General features: G+C 44.2%; 1 protein-coding gene across 1 annotated transcript in view; it reads right to left on the reverse strand.

Annotated features, from left to right (window-relative positions):
• Positions 1-6525: 6525 nt before the first annotated feature.
• Positions 6526-19835, reverse strand: part of TSHR (thyroid stimulating hormone receptor) — a 235771-nt gene continuing 222461 nt past the window's right edge. The window contains exons 10-11 of the mRNA XM_030558987.1: positions 10592-10780; positions 6526-8235 (exon numbers count right to left, since the gene is read on the reverse strand). Coding sequence (XP_030414847.1) covers positions 6837-8235; positions 10592-10780 — 1588 coding nt within the window. The 3' untranslated portion in view covers positions 6526-6836. The remainder of the gene's footprint in view (positions 8236-10591; positions 10781-19835) is intronic.

Raw genomic sequence — 19835 nt, forward strand, 5'->3', positions numbered from 1 at the left:
AGTTATCAAGTTTTGTGTAGCTCAATAACAGTTCTGACCAAAGAGAAAAAGGTCACTGAGCTCCCCCATGTGGTAGCCCGAGCAGTGAGAGCTATGCCTGAGGGCACCGCCCCACATGGTCACAAGCTTTGTCTACACTACAAAGTTTTGTCAGCAAAAGCTGGGGAGGTATACACACTACAAAGCTACTTTGGCAGCAAAACCCTGCTTTTTGCTGACAAAATAAAACCATCTCAATGAGAGGAATAAGTTGCGGCAAAGTTAAAGCGACAAAAGGCTTGTCTACACCGCTGCAGCTTTTTGCGACAAGGCTGTGTCGAACAGCCTTATCGCTAAAAGTCACTGTGTGTAAATGCTCTTTTTCAGTACTTTGTCAGTACTTTCACCAACAAAATACTTCCAGTCCCACAAGTGGCACGCCTGCCGACAAAGTCACATTCACACTGCCACTTGTGTTGGCAAAACTTTTCTGATCTTTCGTCGGGGGGAGGGGAGTTTTTTTTAAAGTACCCGTGAAAGACAAAAGTTTCGTCGACAACTTTGCAGTATTGAGCCCAAAGTGTCAGGGTAGACACTGATGTTTGTTTTGGCGATGTAACTAGCTTCCACCAGTATCCCACAATGCCTGGCGTGACCGCTCTGACCATTATTCTGATTGCTGCTGCCTTGCAGACATGCGCCCTCTCCCCTTTCAAAGTGCCAGGAAGTATCTGGCAGCTGAGCACGCTGCTCTCTTTGGGGAGCAAATCATTAACGTGGAATGCTCCTGTTCTGCCATGCACTAGGACAGAGGTGGGAAAACTATGGACCGCGGGCCACATCCATCCTGCAGAACCGTCCTGCACGGCCCCTGAGCTCCTGGCCCGGGAGGCTAGCCCCCGGTCCTTCCCCCTCTCCCACAGCCTCAGCTCGCTCACTCCGCCACCAGCGCAATGCCCTGGACAGCGGGGCTGTGAGCTTCTGGGGCAGTGCAGCTGCAGAGCCCAACCTGACCCAGTCTCTGTGCTGTGTGGTGGTGGTGATGGCAGGGTGGCCCGGCTTCAGCTGGGCGGCGCAGCTATAGTGCTGCCAGCCACCACTGCTCTAGGAAGTGCGGTAAGGGGGTAGGGAGCAGGAGGGTTTGGATAGACGGCAGGGGAGTTCAGGGCGGTGGCCAGAGGGAGGGGGTGTGGATAGGGGGTTGGGGTGGTAGTGGGGGAACAGGGGGTTGAATGGGAACAGGAGTCCCAGGGGGCAGTTAGAAAGGAGGGGGGGTTGGATGGGGCAGCAGGGGGCAGTCAGGGGCAGGAGTTCAGGGGTGATCAGGGAACAGGGAGAAGGGGTGGTTGGATGGGGCAGGGGTCCTGGGAGGCAGTCAGGAATGAGATGAGGGGTTGGATGGGGTGGCGACGGTCCAGGGGCAGTCAGGGGATGGGGAGCAGGGGGGTGTGGATGGGGCAGGGGTCCCGGGGGGGGCCTCAGGGAACGGGGGGGTTGGATGGGGCAGGAGTCCTGGGGAGGGGGCAGATAGAAGGTGGGAGGGCGAGCCACGCCTCCCTCCCCTAACTGGCCCTCCATACAATTTACAAAACCCAATGCGGCCCTCAGGCCAAAGAGTTTGCCCACCCCTGCACTAGAAACACAGGGGCAAGCAGATTGCTGCTGCAGGGAGTGAGTGTGTGTGTGTGTGTGTGTGTGTGTGTGTGTGTGTGTGTGTGTGTGTGTGTGTGTGTGTGAGGGTGTCTGCTGTGCTGCATTGACATTCCTCAGCACGGAGAGGTCACAGAGCTACTCAGGATCCCACTCCTGGCAGCTGAGGAGACTGTGGAAGAACTCAGAGGAAATCACAGAACCATAGGCAGGCAGGCAGCGCGGGCTGTTTTGGGAGAAACTGCTGTGCAAAGCAGAACGAGGGCTGGCGTGTGGGGGTGTTCCCCCACCCCATGCCCCAGGATAGGTCAGTCAGCCTGCTGTCTCCCCCATCCCAGATATACCTCTCTCCTCTCCCTCCCGCCTCACACTTCAGTTGAAAAATCAGCTTACAATCTACTAGGATGTCCCTGGAAAGATATTGAGAATCCTGCATCAATTGATGCTGTACCTGCCCCATGAGGCATTGTAAATCCTTCCCAAAGCACCTGTGGCCAGTTGCACAGTGGGATAGTTACCACAGTGCACTGCTGTCTGTGTCAATGCAAGAGCTGTTAGTGTGGATGCATTCTGCCAACACAAGGAGCTAGTGTGGACATGCAACAGTAGTTTTAATTAAAGCACTTTAATGCAGCATAACTTTTGCTGACAGAACTTTGTCGTAAAGACAAGGCCTTATTCCCATACTCAGGGGACTGTGTTAGGGAAATTAGAATCTTTTACTTTGTGGTAAGAAATGTCATGGTATGGACCTCAAAATGTTGCCCCCAGGAGGGGCTGCCCTTGCCCCATGGGAGAGGCTTTGGAGAAGTAGGGGGAAGGGAGACAACAAAAATTTTGAATAGAAGTTTCTGGTGGTCCTCCCTAGAAATTTTTGACATGTTCCCAGCCACCCACCCACCGATCCCCCAAAGTCAATTTCTGTCATCATCTTCCCTTCAAAATCAATTAGCTGCTCTTACTGCTTTGTGGATTCCTGTTGCTCTACAAAGTGCCAGGATGTCCTCAGGATTTTCACTCCTGGCTGCTCATAGCAAGAGCTTTACTCCCCTCAGCTAGGAAGAACTGTGAAGAAGGAGAGTTTCAGAGAGAAGCCAAGTAGTCAGAGGAGAGGGCAGGTGGGACCTGAGATAAGCTCCCAAGGAAATGCTGCTGCTTGGGAGGGTCACAGCTACACTGTTCTGGGTATGTCAGTGAGATATCAACAGGTCTCAGACCAAGATAGTGGAGAGAAGTGGAAGGGCTCAGCTGTCCAAGGCAATCGGAAGAGATGAAATGGTGCCAGGTACAAGTCCTGTCATCCAAAAGTGAGACAAGGCAACTGTCATGGTAGAATCATTGCATATCAGAGTTGGAAGGGACCTCAGGAGGTCATCTAGTCCAATCCTTGCTCAAAGCAGGACCAATCACCAGACAGATTTTTGCCTTGGATCCCTAAGTGGCTCCCTTAAGGATTAAACTCACAACCCTGCGTTTAGCAGGTCAATGCTCAAACCATCAGCTGTCCCTCCCCCTCCACTATGTTAGCCCCTACCATGCCTGGTCAGGGGAAGAGGTAGAAGAACCCTTAAGCAGAAGAAAGACATAAGGTGAAGCGATACAGTGGTTCAACACTCTCCTAGGTAGTGTGCAAGTGCAGCCAAAAGGCCTGGGTGTTTCCTTTGATAGGTGTAGGACTGCAGGCAGAGGAAATCTTCCAAGTTCAGGCTTCTTTTAGCAGGACAACTCCTCTATAAAAGGCAAGACAATCCAGATGGGAGCCAATTAGGCTTGTCCAGCAGGAGTAGGGGCCCCCACCTTTGAAAATAAAATGTCACAATTTGGGAGCAGCTCCCCCAAATAAATAAGAGGCTAGTCCTGCTGGTCACTCCCAGAATACAGGAAGGGAAGGGAGGGAAAAGGCCACCAGGCTCTCTCACATGACTCCAAAGATGAGTTCTGGGTTGAGCTGGGGCCCATTGTGAGCCTGAAAGGGCCTGGGACACTTCAGAATCTTGGGAAGCTGGGATGGGAGCACTTTTGAGTCTGGAGCAACATGAATTCTGAGGGAACTGGGGCAGGAGTATTTGAGGGGGTGAGGAACTCTTAGATCAGGGTCTGGGACAATGGAATCCTGAGCAGCAGGGAGGGAGGGACAATCAGAGTCTGAGGGGGGAAGGGTCTTCACTGGGCTCTGGGCTTCCTCTGCTTGTCCCCTTGTGAGTCAGAAAGGGGGCAGCCACATGCAATGAAAGTGCAGCTGGGAAGCTGTAGCTATTCCTCCATCCAAACTCATTCCCTTAAAGCACCAGCACCATTTCCCTTTGGTGTCAGGCTCTTGGACCCTTCCCTGTCCCAGCTGTGCTGGAAAGTATCACATGTGTATCTCACATGATTCCTGGCAGGCTCACTTTTGCTCCCCTCTAAGCTACACACCTGACCTGCTATTCTAATAGCAAGTTAGTTGCGTGCAACCCAGCCATTTGGCAGAATTACCTGGTGCCTAACACTGTAGATGGAACAGGGGCGGCAGCAGCGGGGCACATGGGTAGGGTGACCATATTTCCCTATGCTGAATACGAGACACCTGGTAAAATTACTCGTATTCAAGCGAGTTCAACGGCAATCAATCAGAACTATGCAGTACAAAAGTTCAAATTAACATCAAGTTGACTGCACACCTGTTAGAAATACTGCGTAGTTGGATTTTTTTTTTATTTACCTTCTGATCTTTAGGGTTCACGCAGAGCGTTCTGATCAGGGGCTGGTTCTCTGCACAGCACTGGGAGTGGGATGTGCCATGCCAGGGGGGATATGGAGGAGCAATGGGACTAGGTGGGCTGAAGGGGCAAAGCAGGAGAGGACAGCAAAATGGGGAGCATGTAAAAGGCTGATGGGTGGGCAGCAGTGGTGACATGTAACCAGCTGCTGCCTGGCACCTGCCCTCATTCACCAGCCACTGCAGCTCACTGTGCACAATCAGTGCTGGCTAGAAACAGGAAAGGAGGTGAGGCCCTGCTGGCCGAAAGCCAGCATGCAGCAGGGACTGCACTGTCAGACCAGCAGGAGGAGTGGCCAGCCTCGCACACAGCAGGTTTGCCCCACCACCAGCCTTGCACACCCACCCCCATCATCAGCCACTGGACCCCCCTCACTCATTGCTGGTGGGCAGGTGGCTGGCGAGCAGGGATCCAACCAGCAGCAGGACCTGCCAGAACTGACGGGAAGGAGCGGAGGGGTGCAGAAGACCAGGGGTGGCTCCAGGCATCAGCGCACCAAGCGCGTGCATGGGGCAGCAAGCCGCAGGGGGCAGCCTGTCAGTTGCCATGAGGGCAGCAGTCAGGCAGCCTTCGGCAGCATTTCTGCTGGAGGTCTGCCAGTCCTGCAGTTTCGGTGGCAATTCAGAGGCAGGTATGCCAAAGGCGTGGGACTGGCAGACCTCCCGCAGAAAGTCGCCGAATCCACATTACCAGTGGACCTCCCACAGGCGCGCCGCCGAAAGCCACCTGACTGCCGTGCTTGGGGCAGCAAAATACATACAGCTGCCCCTGCAGAAGGCAGAAAATATGGGACAATTTGCCCATTTTTAAGACGTCAGGACACTTGCAGGAGGGCTTAAATACAGGACTGTCCCTTTAAAAACAGGATGTCTGGTCACCCTACACATGGGGAGTTAGGGAACGTAAATTGACTTTTAGGTGGCAGTAGAAAATAGTTGCCTAGGGGGGCGGGAAATGAGGGGGTGAAGTTTTATGTAGCTCCATGTGTGACTTTCCTCAGCAGTGAGAACATTGCCACCAACCCCAAACAACACCTCTCCGCCCTGAGCAGTGGTAGTAGGACCAGGTGGCAAAGAATGACAATTCTTTTTCATCTGTGATAAATGTAATATGGGGAGCTGCAAAATACCTGGCAGCTATGACCATTTCGTGCTGCTGTGTGACTGTATGCCATAAAGAAGCAACAAAAGGAACAAATCCACTTCTCCTTTTGCACATTCTCTTTAAAGTCACTGTGCAACGTGAGGGACTGTGGCTTGCAAATAGGCATCAGGGAGTGGCTGTCATGATCACACTATCCTATCCCATACCGCTGGAGGGCTTCTTCTCTGGTTGCAAGCCCATACTGAAGCTCATGCCACCACATCTACACTGCTATTATTACCCATGCTGGCTAGATAAAAGCTAACACATATGCCTACCTGTGCTACAGTCATATCTTCACTTTGCAGTGTAGACATATCCTAAAGTGCCAAACACGTATACTATACTCAGATGACTAGATAAAAGCCAACATTAGAGGAAGAAAATATTGCTTAATATTTAGTATCAAAATTTAATTTGAGGTTCTTTCAGCTTCGAAAGCAAATAACTATCACCATCAGTAAAATTGAGATCTAAACCCATTAGTTTGGACAGACAGGTTTCCAAAAAGAAATTCAAAATAAATCTCCCCCTAAACTCATCTAAAAAAGTCAGAATCCCTCCATTTGAGAGAGAGTCAGGAAGTTTTTCCCTACACACAATAGAAAAAAAAATTAAAGCCTTATTATCCACTCTTTAAAAATGCTTTTTACTGTTGTTTGGCCTACAGAGGTAACATGAGTGATAGGAAAGCCAGCTGGATTCTATTCTGCCTTACACATTTTAAACAAAACTGTAAATTAAATTCCAGCTACTTAATTTTTATGACAAGTGATGACAGAAAACAAGAGCAGAAAGAACCCAGTTCAGAAAACTGGCAATTAGAAAAACAAATCAATCTTCCAATTTAAAAAAAAGAAAAAAAGCAAGCAAGTCAGCCTGACCAATCTGACCTAGAGCTGAAAAATTCATTCTCTAATTTTTATTTTTTATTAACTCCAGTTTAATTATAAATCTAAAAATTCTATTTTATTTGTATTAGTATCCCCTCAATTTATGCTGTCTCCCTTTCCCGTTAGACAATTAGAGAAGAATGCATGTCCAAAATTTCATATATATATGTTCACTTTCTGATTTATACTGAGTTTTCATTCATGCTTCCAGTATTGTCATCATAACTGGCACCCTCTCTCTTACATTGACAGTGGTATAAGATTGGAGATTCAAGTGAATAGCTCAAATCACTACCGATGTTCCTCAAAAACAGCTAGGAAAAATTGTATCTTATCACTGGATTTTTTATTTTTGGATCACTAAATTACCATCTGATTGATCGCACTGCAGTTGTGATGCTTTCAGGTGCTATTACACAGTCAGTGTGCAGTCTTGCACAATAATTTGCTCTTGCATCGCAATTGCAGGGTGATAGTAATCATGAGGGTCATGGTAGTCCTGACCTGTCCCTCGGCAGCCTTTCTGGCCATAAGAACCACTGCTGTTTTTGGCTGAGACTGTCTGGCCACGGTAGATTTGAGCCTGATGTTCACATATGCCAAATTTGCTGAGCAGGATGAAGACATCCCTTCGGAAAGCCTTGGTGAAAATAGCATAGAGGAATGGGTTGGCACAAGAATTGAGTGGGTAGAACAGCACTAGCAGGATCTTGGAATTACTGACTGTTATCAAGGGCTTGTTCATGATGGCAGACAAAGCATAGAATGAGATAGGTGCCATGCATAGGAAGTCAGTGAAAATCAACATAGCCATCCTTTTAGCAATTTTGGTGTCTTTGTCTCCGGACTTGTACTCAGGGTTTCGCACAGTTATATAGATTTTTATGTAGCAAGCGCAGATGATGATAAAGGCAATGATATTCAGCATTAAAACAAAGAAAATGTAGGCTTGAGCCAACGGTGTTTCAGTATCCATGGGAAGGCAGATACTGACTTTGATGTAGCTGCTGACTCCAACTAGTGGCAAGAGGGCGAGAAGAAAGCATGAGAGCCAACCACCCAGCATGATGATCAAAGCATGCCGAAGGCGAAGCTTCCTGTCCAGGCGCATAGCAAAGGTGATGGCATACCAACGCTCCAGGGTGATCACAGTCAGTGTGTATACAGAAAGCTCACAGGCAAAGACAGTGAAAAAGCCAGCTGTGTTGCAGCCAGGCCCAGTCTGCCAGTCTATGGCATGGTTGTAGTATTCTGACCTAGTGTAGAGATCCACCGACGCAATCAGGAGAAGGTACAGTCCCATGCAGAAATCAGCAAAAGCCAGGTTGCACATCAGAAACCGCGGGACAGTCAACTTGTAATGACTGGTGAGAAGGATGAAGAGGACAAAAACGTTACCCAGGATAGCCAGCAGGTTCACAAACCATACCACAATCCTTAGAAATTTATAGCCCATTATGTCTTCACAGGGATTAAACTCATCAGGCTCTGGAGTGCACACAATGTCTTCACTGCCACCACAGACTGTATAGTCGTAATGGCTATCAAAGCCTTGGATGTTGTCCTCTTGAGGATTCTTGAGCTCTTGGCCAAACCCAACATCTGCATCCCCCTGCTCTTCAAAAAAAACGTAGTAGTGGGAGTTGCCATGAAAATCCCTGAATTTGGAGTTTTCAGCATACACGGTGTCAGTGCGGTCTACATCCTCTTCTGCATAGTCTTGGTAAAAAGGGCCATTGAAGGTACTGACAGATCTTTTCTTACGAAAGCTGTGACTGCTGGTCTGGTTACACATCATGTATTCCAGAATTCTGAAAGAACACAGGGGTGAAATCACCACTGGAATTTGCAGTTCTCTTTGTATACAACAGGTATGTCAAGGGAAACACTTTTTAATAATTAATATCTGAATTAAAATATCTATGAACCAGAATGTTGTCCTGACACATTTTTTGTTAATAAAAAGACCATGTGGTGAATCTTGAGCATACCCATCAGAGCTTTTTGTATGTTGGCAGATGGCTATACAGTGTTGTAATCCTCTGCATCTGAGTTCTCACTTCTTTGATATGCTTACAATAACAACAATTCCATCTTTCTTCTTAAAAATCCCAAGTGATGGGGCCTCTACCACTTCCCCAGAGTTGCTATTTCACAGCCTAATTCATGTCACTATCTGGAGGTTTTTCCTGATATTTTGGCCTACATTTTTCTTTCTTAATTTCATTCAATTATTCTTAGTGGTTACGGATTGTGCCACCATAAATAATTCCTCTTTCTCCTTGGGGATTACATCCTTCAAAAATTCATAGATTTCTTACATCTGTTCTTTATAATTGTTTAATCAATGCACACGGCATTGTATTCTTTTCTTCTTTCTGCATAAATCAATTCTCTCCAGCCCCTTAATCATTTTTTTACTCTCCTCTATATTTCCTCCAATTTGTTCCTCCACAGTTTACTGACACTATGGTGCCCAGGGCGCAACACAATACTCCATATGTGGTCTGCGTAGCCACAGAGAAACGATAACTAGAGCCCCATGAAATTCTTTTGTTTTTATAATTTTTTGTTTTATTTTTCAAGAGTTTTATTTATTTTGGTTTATCCATGTGTGGGGTGGGGGGCATGGGAGGTGTCAGATCCTGCCCCCAGGGTGGTCTGGTGTCAGAGGCCTTTGAGGACAGAGATTACAGAGTGATCTGGACATGCACTCACCCTGCAGTGACACCTCCTGTCTTGCAGGACTGGGCCCAGCTCCCTGCTCCAGGAATTGCAATCTTGTGCATGGGGTCACAGCACCACTCAGATCTGGTTCAGGTGCCTCTCCATCATCATGACAGAGGGGCAGCTAGGTCAAATCTGAGTGAATAGTGATATAATCCTGTGCTCCAGGTTGCAACACTCACTCAGATCTAGTCTGGTTGTCCCATGTCATGATGATGGAGGAGAGGCCAGGCCAAATCTGAGTGGTGCTGCAATCTTACGTGCCAGGTCAGAATAACCGGTGAGGGGAGCCAGGCTGAGCCCTGCAGGACAGGAACCACAGGGATTGCCACTGCAGGGTTCTTTCATTTTACATGTTGTTTCTAGTTTTATTTTGTGTTATTCTGTAGTTGTGAAAAACATGGAGCCCTACCTATTGTCTTGCTCTACAATACAATGCTTCTATGTTTGTAGCCTCAAATAGCATTAGTAATGATCTGACAACAATAACACCTTGCAAATGTGTATTGAATTTGCTGACTGTGATCATCCTACACTTCCTTCAGCATTTCTCATCCCAGCTGTCTCCCTCCCATTCACTGTCTTTTAAACTTTCACCAGATGTACTGGAGCTGCTTTTCTCAAAGGAGAATCTCATTTTCTTTCTTTCTGCCCATGTTTCTAATCTCTGTACATCTTTTTGTGGTAGTTTTCTGCCCTCAAAGTTGTTTGAAACTCCTCCATGACCTACAATAGGTATCCTAGAAATTCTACAGATAGATATTATTTTCTCTTCATATATCAGAGATTGGCCTGAGCAAGACCCTTGCTCTGAACTTTGGAGATGTTTGTATTTAAATCTAAATTTGAACTCTGCAATGACAGTTTCTCTACAATTACAATAAAGTTTAAATTTTACTTATAGGAACACAGGTTTGCCAGACTGGATCAGACCGTCAATTCCATCTACTTCTGTATCCTGTCACCAACCATGGCCAGCATCTGTTGTTTCAGAAAAACAGGCAAGCAACCTTGCAGAAGATAATTATGGAATAACCTGGCCACAAATAAAATGTTCTCCTCACCCTTTTAGTTAGAGGCTGGCTGAAGCACAAGGTTTTATGTCCCTTCCAAGACTTTTGGTTATTTTTAAATCCTTACTATATCAACTCTCGATATTGTGGTTATCTATAAAAATATCTCATCCTGTGCTGAATCCTGCTCAACTCTTGGCCTCAAAAATATCTTGTGGCAATGAGTTCTACAAACTAACTGTGTTGCGTGAAAAAGTATTTATTTTTATTAATTTTAAACCTGTACTTCTGCACTATTATATAATTTCAAAAATGGCTACAAAACCCATTAACTAGAATTATAATATTATTTATTATATATTAAAATATCAATTAATCCTTCTTTAATTATATGACTTATGATTTAATCAAAGTTGCTAACACTCACCCTTTGGTTTTCTTCCAGTTCTTGAAAGCACAGCAGTGGCTTGGATAGGACAGGTCAGCTCGCATTAGATGAAGAAAAGTCTTTACGGGAGGTAGTTTCTTCAATGTCCATGTATTTTTAGCCATCAGTTCTTTAAGGTTTTCCAGTCCTTTTGTTGGAAGGGTAGCAACACTGGTCCGGGAAACATCACTGTGTAAAGAAAGAATAAAATTTCAGCAAATGAAATGACTGGAATGAGACATTTAAGATCTTCAAAGCACTTCAGGAGTTGCACAGAAAGCTGCAGCATAAAAAACAAAACTAAAACTAAAACACAACCAACAACATATAAGGGAGGTGACGCAGGAGTTGGCATTCTGCCTGCGCATATTCTACTTGAAATGTACCAACTGGGTATCACCAAACAGCATTCAGATGGCACCCAAAGTCATGATGCCAGACAACTTATTTGGCTGCATAAATGCACAATGAAAGTGCAATGAATGGGATGAAGGAATCACTGCTGGCACAGAGCCCAGGGCATTATTTTTTTTTGTTTATTTTAATTAATGATTGCAAGAGACACTGGGTACAACTTGTTTGAGATGATAAAATCTCCCTAAATTATTCTTTGGTTTACAAACCTGAAAAACTGCTACAACTTTGAAAGAGCGAGTCAGTGTGGCCTCTTTTTCAGTAATTTTAAAACTGGTTTTCTATCTGAAACACATTTTTGCATAGACAGTGTTGTGATTGCTATTGGTGGCCATCAGCTATGCTTCTCATAAGCCATGCAGCAGAAGCAGTGCTTCAGCTTGCCTTTGTAATTGAAAATGAATTCTTTAAAGATTTAGTATCTGTGAGAACATGCTCATTTTGGAGAGACAATTGAAAACCGAAGCAGATATGATAGTATCATTTGCTCATTTAATTCACACAGGCCCTCATTTTGCAAAGGCTTTAAACACATGCATAACTTTACACACTTGACTCTATTCATGCAAATAAAGTTAAGAGCATACTGAAATATCTGCAGAATTGATGCCATCATTTGCTGCAGTTGCTGATGAGAGTTAGCTAGGTACAGCTATAATCTGATTTTGAGTAGGAGAAGAAAGATCATCTCCCTGCTCCCTTTAGCACATCTGTATACCATTTTTCCATCCTCAAGGTTTTAAAACTGATTACTATCTCCTTGGGCAAACTCTGAATGACAAAAACACCAAAACCTTTTAAAAAAGGCTTTTAAAGCTCAAATAGTTCAAAACACACAAAAAATCAATAAAAATGTAGATTTAAACACATAAAGTTTCTCCTTCTGCTATTTCCCCTCTAGCTTCTAGGTGCTTCTTGAACCATATGCCAATTTAAGAGAAAACACTCTTATAGCTATAGCAATGTTCCCCACAAGCTGAACATCAGCTCATATTAAACCTGTACTATATTGAGAAAGATGTCAACTGTCAAGTGTTGCTATTTTAAGAGCTTTACTAACAAAGAACATGATTCTAAGCATGTAAACAAAAGTATGTTTTCTGTGTACTGTGTCCCCTAATTCACAGGGAAAGAACTAATAATGAGCTTTTAGAAAAGATATGTGGTGCAAAGCAACATGGCAAAATGTATCTCTTTTCCCTTTGCCAAAAACCTGTGCCCCGAGCCCTCACAAAAGATTTGTGCAAATGTCATCAGTGGGAGAAGAGTGAATGGATAAGCAAGACAATGCCATCCCATTCCCATCTGGCAAAACCCCACACAAGTGGCTCTCCATTGGGAAGAATGACCTTTTCTGTTTCTCCTTTTTGGATAAACAGTGGTGTTACTTTTAGCAGTTATCAGTAAAAGAACCACATTCTTGGGATGTGCCTGCTCACTCCACACAAGCTAGTAACTATATGGAAAAGTCTAACCATTGAGGAGCCACGCAAGCCCTCCCTCAAGCCAGAGGATGCTTCATGTGAGTCTATATAAAGGAGCATGTTTCCCTTGCCATCCTCATTTCCTTAATGGCGATTCCCCAGTCTCCTCAGGAAAGTATTCTGAAGCTTAATACATCCCACAGTATTCAGTCTAAGTGTTGTTTTTCTTAATTTCACATCATTCCTCAAGGTTATAACCCTGTATACCACCCTAAGCAATGTTTTTCTATTCTCGGACACAGAAAAAGGAAATCATTACAAAAGAGGAGAAAAAACTTTTTGGGATTATGTACAGGAAAACAGAGATTTTAATTGTGAATGTTACCTTGAGGAGACAAAGACAATTTTTTAAAAATTAATACAAAACTAATACAGAATCACTGTACTTCCCAGAGGCTGCAGAAATGTATAAGAAAATAAGAGATGGAAAGAGAAAAGCACAATAAAAGTGAATACCTAATGAAAACACAAACAAAAAGTGTGACGGGTTGGATCACAGAAACCCCCTTGGAAGCTGCCACCTGATGTGCCAAGACTACTTCTGCCCCCTGCTTTCCCTGCCAGCTCGGGACCCCAGCACCCTATCCTGCTGAGCCAGACACTCCTGTCTGCTCCAACAAAGACCCAGGGTCTGAATTTCTTGCCCCAAAGCTGCAGGTTTACCTGAAAGCTGCTCAAAGAAGTGTTCCTGTCTTTAACACTCAGATGCCCAACTCCCAATTGGGTCTAAACCAAGAAAAATAAAATAAAATGTGCAAATCTATGTCTAATCAAACTGAATACAGATAAGATCATCACCAGTTCCAGAATGCTCACTTTTACAAACTAATCTCCTTTTAGCCTGAGTCCAGCAATCATTTACACCCCCTGTAGTTACTGTCCTTTGTTCCAGTTTCTTTCAAGTATCCTGGGGGGTGGAGAGGCTCCCTCTTTAGCCAGCTGAAGACCAAATGGAGGAGTCTCCCAGGGGTTTAAATAGACTTTCTCTTGTGGGTGGAGACCCCCTCCTCACTTCTGTGCATAGTCCAGCTCCAAGATGGTGTTTAGGAGTCACCTGGACAAGTCACATGTCCATGCATGACTCACAGTTTTTACAGGTAGCATTGATTGTTTACATGCTACCTTGAACCTCCTCAAGTAGACTTCTTACGTGGATTGGAGTATCCAAGATCCATTGTCCTTTAAGTGTTTCTTGATTAGGTACTTCATTTCAACATTCCTTTCTCCAGGAACTGATCAAATGCTCTACTACGGTTATTTAGAAATCAAACCAGTATACAGCCAACATTCATAACTTCGAATACAAAAATGATACGTGCATACAAATAGGATTAATACATTCGGTAGATCATAACCTTTACGGAGATACGTTACATGGCATACGTAGCATAAAACACATTCTAAGCATATTTCCATAAAGCTTTATGGGAGATACTGTCACAAAAAGTATCTCTGTAAAAAGCCATATATAAAAATCTGAGGTGCCTATTAATGAAAAATGTTGCATAGGAAAACAAACATTATTGCCCAAGTTTACTTTTGAGATTCCTAGAGGAGAAACATACATTTCAATGAGAAACATGAAGTCTCATTTGTCACTTTGCACAAAGTAACTAACCAGGTTTCCCTACCTAAAATATAAGAGGAGTGGGGAAAAGCTCTAACAGAGAGATTGAAGAAATAGGGTGGTGCTTACTGATAAACACATTGATTTAATGTTAGGTTATTAAATTACAGAATTAAGTTAATCAGACAACAAAGATGAAGAAAATAGTCATATTAGTTTTAAAATGAGAGAGAAGAGAGAGAGAGAGAGAGAGAGACCAATGATAGGGGAAACCTCAAAAGGTTTGGTGTCTAGAGACATATAATCATCCCAAGCTTTGGATGCTGATAGAAATCTTAAACCTGAGTCTGCAAAACTGAGCTGGAAAGCTCACGAAAGCAGACTCTTATGAGATTTCTGGCCCTTTCAGATCTGATCCCTGCCTCCAAGAACAATATTATGATTGATGGGAAAGGAAGCAGGAAGAATAATGCCTGGTGGCTAACAGCAATATATCTCAACTTCCATTATATGTTTTCAAACCAAGGAGTAATAATTTTCTAAAAACTGAAACTTCCAGCCAATATAATTCAATTTTGTTGGGTGCTTGGGAATGTAGGGTAATTGTGAAAGTAATTATGTATGAATACATTAATTCTTATATGCTTATAACAAAAGTAAGAAGAATCTCCGTTAAAAGAAATCACAACAAATGCAAAAGACTGGAATACCAAAAGCCAAGGAAGTAAAAGTAAATAAAATAGAAAATGAGATTTTAGAAGTACCAAACAATATACAATCATAGAAACATAGGGCTGGAAGGGACCTCAAGAAGTTATGAAGTCCTGTCCCCTCTGCTGAGGCAAGACCAAGCAAACCCAGACTATCCCTGACATGTATTTGTTCAACCTGTTCTTAAAAACCTACAATGATTAGGATTGTGCAATCTCCCTTGGAAGCCTATGCCAAAATTTAACTCTCATGGTTAGAAAGTTTTCCCTAATATCTAACCTAAATCTCCCTTGCTGCAGTTTAATCACATTATTTCTTGTCCTACTTTCAGTGAACAAGGAGGACAATCAATCATAGTCCTATTTATAACAGTCCTTAACGTATTTGAAGACTGTTATCAGGTTCCCCATCCCCAGTCTTCCTTTCTCAAGACTAAACATGCCCAGTTTTTTTAACCTTTCCTCAAAGGTCAGGTTTTCTAAACATTTTATCATTTTTGTTGCTCTCCTCTGGACCCTCTCCAATTAGTCCGCATCTTTCCTAAAGTGTGGTGCCCAGACACAGTAGTCCAGCTAAGGCTTCAAGACTGCCACATAGAGTTGGACAATTTCCTCCCATATGACCATAAAATGAAGGGAGTGTGGGAAAACATAAAACTCAAATTAAATGTATAAATCCTTTCATTTAATAAGAGAGATTAGTCCTTCATTCTTTATTCCTCAGCCTTTCCATCTGCTTTAAATTAGACTTTGTTTCCTGCACTGACCTTAAGAACATTTTTAGCTTAGAAAATGTCAAAACATTTTTGTGGGATTAAAACACAGCTGGGATTCAGATTTGCTTTAGTCAAATAATGAAAGAGACATTAAAATTGAAATAGCTTGCATTATCTAAAATGTTATGGTTCACCACAAAGCTGCTTTCACCACAGATACTGGATCTGGTGCATTAAGAGTGGAATAAAACCAATTTTTGCTGAACTCTCTCACAGGTGCATAAACAAGAGGTGTTATTTCTAGGTTCAGAGTTGCAGCAAAAAGGCCAGGAAATGTGGGGAAACTTGTACTGCTTATGCTGTACCAGTTTTGTGGATAAACAGGTGTCTTCATTCTCCAGGGCTGTCAATCTACCATCTTTCACCAGCAGTAAACTTACGTCAAACACCTAATTCTGAAGGCTAACATTACAGAATTTTCATAGTAAATTTATGGTGATCTTCCTGATAGGATATACAGAAGGCAGAGTGATGGGCTTTGCCCTGTTTCATTATTGCTCAATCCTGGTTTCACAGACTACTACAAAAAATGTTTTAGAAGGTGATTGGTACTTACACTGCTGACAATGTCTAGACAGGGGGTGAGATGAGACTGCTGCTACTGATTTGATTTGTTTCCATTAAAATATAGTATATATCTACATATCACGTACACTGCTAGTCTATGGGAAGAATACTCAATTTGAGTCACCCTATTTTTGCCTTTCATAGACTTCAAGGCCAGAAGGGACCATTGTGATTATAGTCTGATCTCCTACACTTCACAGGCCACAGAACCTCACCCACTCTTATAATAGACCCATAACCTGTGGCTGAGTTACTGAAATCCTCCAATCATGATTTAAAGACTTCAAATTACAGAGAATCCACTATTAACTCTAATTCAAGTGTCCCAAGCCTCAGAGGAAGATGACCCCCCGACCCAGGGTCTATGCCAATCTGACCCAGGGGAAAATTCCTTCCCTATTCCAAATATGGTGATCAGCTAGACTCTAAGCATATTTGAGAGACCCATCAGTGAAACATTGGGGAAAGAATTGTCTCTAATGAGGTAGTGTCTTCCCCATCTACAGTCCCTTTTCTGGTCGTTGGAGATATTTGTTAATAGCAGTCACAGATGGGCCATTTGCCATTGTAGGCAATCTCATCATACCAGCTCCTCCACATACTTATCAAGCTCAGTCTTGAAACTAGTTGGGTTTGTTTGCCCTCACTGCTCCCCTTGAAAACCTATTCCAACACTTCACTCCTCTGATGGTTAGAAACCTATGTCTAATTTCAAGCCTAAACTTGTTCATGGCCAGTTTATATCCATTTGTTCCTGTACCTTTAACTTAAATAACTCCTCTCCTTCTCTGGTGTTTATCCCTCTGATGTATTTAGAGAGAAAGAGCAATCATGTCTCCCCTCAGCTTTCGTTTGGTCAAGGTAAACAAGTCACATCACAATGGTCACTCATGGTCATCCTGTGATTGACCAATACACCCAGGTCTTTCTCCTCCTCTGTCACTTCCAACTGATAAGTCCCCAACTTACAGCAAAACTTCTTGTTGTTAGTCCCTAAGTGCATGACCTTGCACTTTGCACTATTAAATGTCATTCCATTTCTATTACTCCAGTTTTCAAGGTCTTCCAAATCTTTTTGTATGATATTCTGTATTGGCAATACCTCCAATTTTATTAGCATTTATTTCAACCACTTGTTATATCTGGTTTCAAACTAAGGGCTTGTCTACATCACAAAGTTGCAGCGCTGGTGAGGGGGTTACAGCGCTGCAACTTAGGAGGTGTACACATCTGCAGGGCATCACCAGCGCTGCAACTCCCTGTTTGCAGCGCTGGCCGTACTCCCGTTTTGTCTCGGGTGTAGAGGATCCAGCGCTGGTGATCCAGCGCTGGTAATCAAGTGTAGACACTTACCAGCGTTTTTCTTGACCTCCGTGGAATAAGCAGGTATCCCAGCATACCTGAGGAAGCCTCTGGTAATCAAGCTGGTCTCCTTCCCTGGTTTGCTCTCGCGTTCCCCGAACCCCGAGCAAGCAGGTCTCCTTCCCTGCGGTTTGCAGGGAGGTTCGGGGAACGCGAGAGCAAACCGCGGCGAAGCTGGTCTCCTTCCCCGGTTTGCTCTCGCGTTCCCCGAACAAGCAGGTCTCCTTCCCTATGGTTTGCAGGGTGGTTCGGGGAACGCAAGAGCAAACCGCGGCGAAGCTGGTCCCCTACCCCGGTTTGCTCTCGCGTTCCCCGAACCCCCCTTGAAGCCGCCCAACAGCGCTGCAGTATGGCCACATCTAACACCACTTGCAGCGCTGGTTGCTGTAAGTGTGGCCACTCTGCAGCTCTGGCCCTATACAGCTGTACTAATACAGCTGTAACAACCAGCGCTGCAAAATTTTAGATGTAGACATACCCTAAGAGTGTAAGCTCTTCAGGGAAGGGACTATCTTTTACTCTACAGGTGTATGGATGCTACTGTAATACAGGTAAAGATCTTTACAATTTATGGACCCACTTCTGCACCACTGATTGCACAAATAAAAATGTGAGTTTTCCTTATATAAAGAGAGCAGAGTTGGATCCATGTTACCTTTTTCTATGAATATATGCAAGGCTCAGATATTTTCATGCATGGAGGGGAAAGTGGGAAAGTATGCTCCTGCTATGCATTATACTTTTGTAATGTTTTGGGGAATCTACATGCAGCTAGTGAGTGTTGATTAATTCTCTATATAACTCTACATCTCAATGTTTAGTAAAAACAACTATGGGCTGACAAAGACTTTGTCTGGAAGAAGCTACAGAACAAACAAAAAAGTTATCAACATTGTAATGACTTTGCTCTGGCAGAACAAATGAGTAACTTCATCTCCAACTCTTCCACAGAGGGCCAAGGTTTGAAGGAATGGAATTTCTCCAGAAGAGGGAACAAACAGATGATGTGTGGATACAGCCCTTTAAAAACACAGAGACTGGGTGGATCAGGGAGACGAATGAAGCTTGGGGCAGCAGAGACAGACAAAGGGACAAGCTTTTGAAGGGAAAGAGGACTCTTTGACTGCAGGACCAGCCAAGGTTGAAGGAAACTGACTACAAAGGTCAGAGAGAGATTCCATAAGTCGGAGAAGCCATGAGCGGTAGGAGGGAGATTCTGTCCACCCAAGAAGCCTCTGACCACATTCAAAAGAACACTCAAGAGCGGAGAGCATTTTTTTGTTTTTACATAACTCTCTTCATTTAAAGTCAAGAGTAATCGTTAGAGAACTTGTCTACACTACAGATTTAGGTCAACATAAAGCAACTTACATCAACCTATGTAAGTGTCTACACTACAGTGGTGCTCCCACTTATGTAAGGGTATGTCTACACTACAGGATTACTCTGATTTTACAGATTTCGATTTTTGGAAAGTCGAGTGCATGTGGCCACACTTAAGCACATTCATTCGGCGGTGTGCATCCATAGCACTGAGGCTAGCGTCGATTTCCGAAGTATTGCACTGTGCGTAGCTATCCCATAGTTCCTGCAGTTTATCCCACCCATTGGAATTCTGGGTTGAGATCCCGGTGCCTGATGGGGCAAAAAAATTGTCACGGGTGGTTCTGGGTACATGTCATCAGGCCCCCCTCTCCCTCCCTCCCGCCCTCCCTCCATGAAAGCAATGGCAGACAACCGTTTCATGCCTTTTTCCCTGGGTTACCTGTGCAGATACCATACCACAGCAATCATGGAGCCCACACAGCTGACTGTCACCATAAGTGTCCTAGGTGCTGGCAGATGTGGGACTGCATTGCTACACAGCAGCAGCTCATTGCCTTCTGGCAGCAGATGGTGCATTAGGACTGAAAGCTATCGTCATCATACAGAGATGGGAGTGACTCAGCCAGGTCATTTCCCATCTTCTGCCAAGCACCCAGGAGATGATGAGGGCTAGTAATCATAATGCAGCATCTTCTGGCGAACAGCCAGAAGATGACGATGGCTTGCAGTCTTAATGCAGCATCTTCTGCTAAGCACCCAGGATATGACGATTGCTAGCAGTCATACTGCACCATCTGCTGCCAGCCTAAGATGTAAAAGATAGATGGAGTGGATCAAAACAAGAAATAGACCAGATTTGTTTTGTATTCATTTGCTCTCCCCTCCCTCCGTGAAATCAACAGCCTGCTAAACCCTGGCTTTTGAGTTCAATCCTTGAGGGGGCCATTCTGTGTGACAGTTGTTTGTGTTTCTCCTTGATGCAAAGCCTCCACCTTTGCGGATTTTAATTCCCTGTAAACCATGTTGTCAGTCGCCCCT

Source organism: Gopherus evgoodei, chromosome 4 (genome assembly GCF_007399415.2).
Source record: "Gopherus evgoodei ecotype Sinaloan lineage chromosome 4, rGopEvg1_v1.p, whole genome shotgun sequence".
NCBI classification, from domain to species: Eukaryota; Metazoa; Chordata; order Testudines; family Testudinidae; genus Gopherus; species Gopherus evgoodei.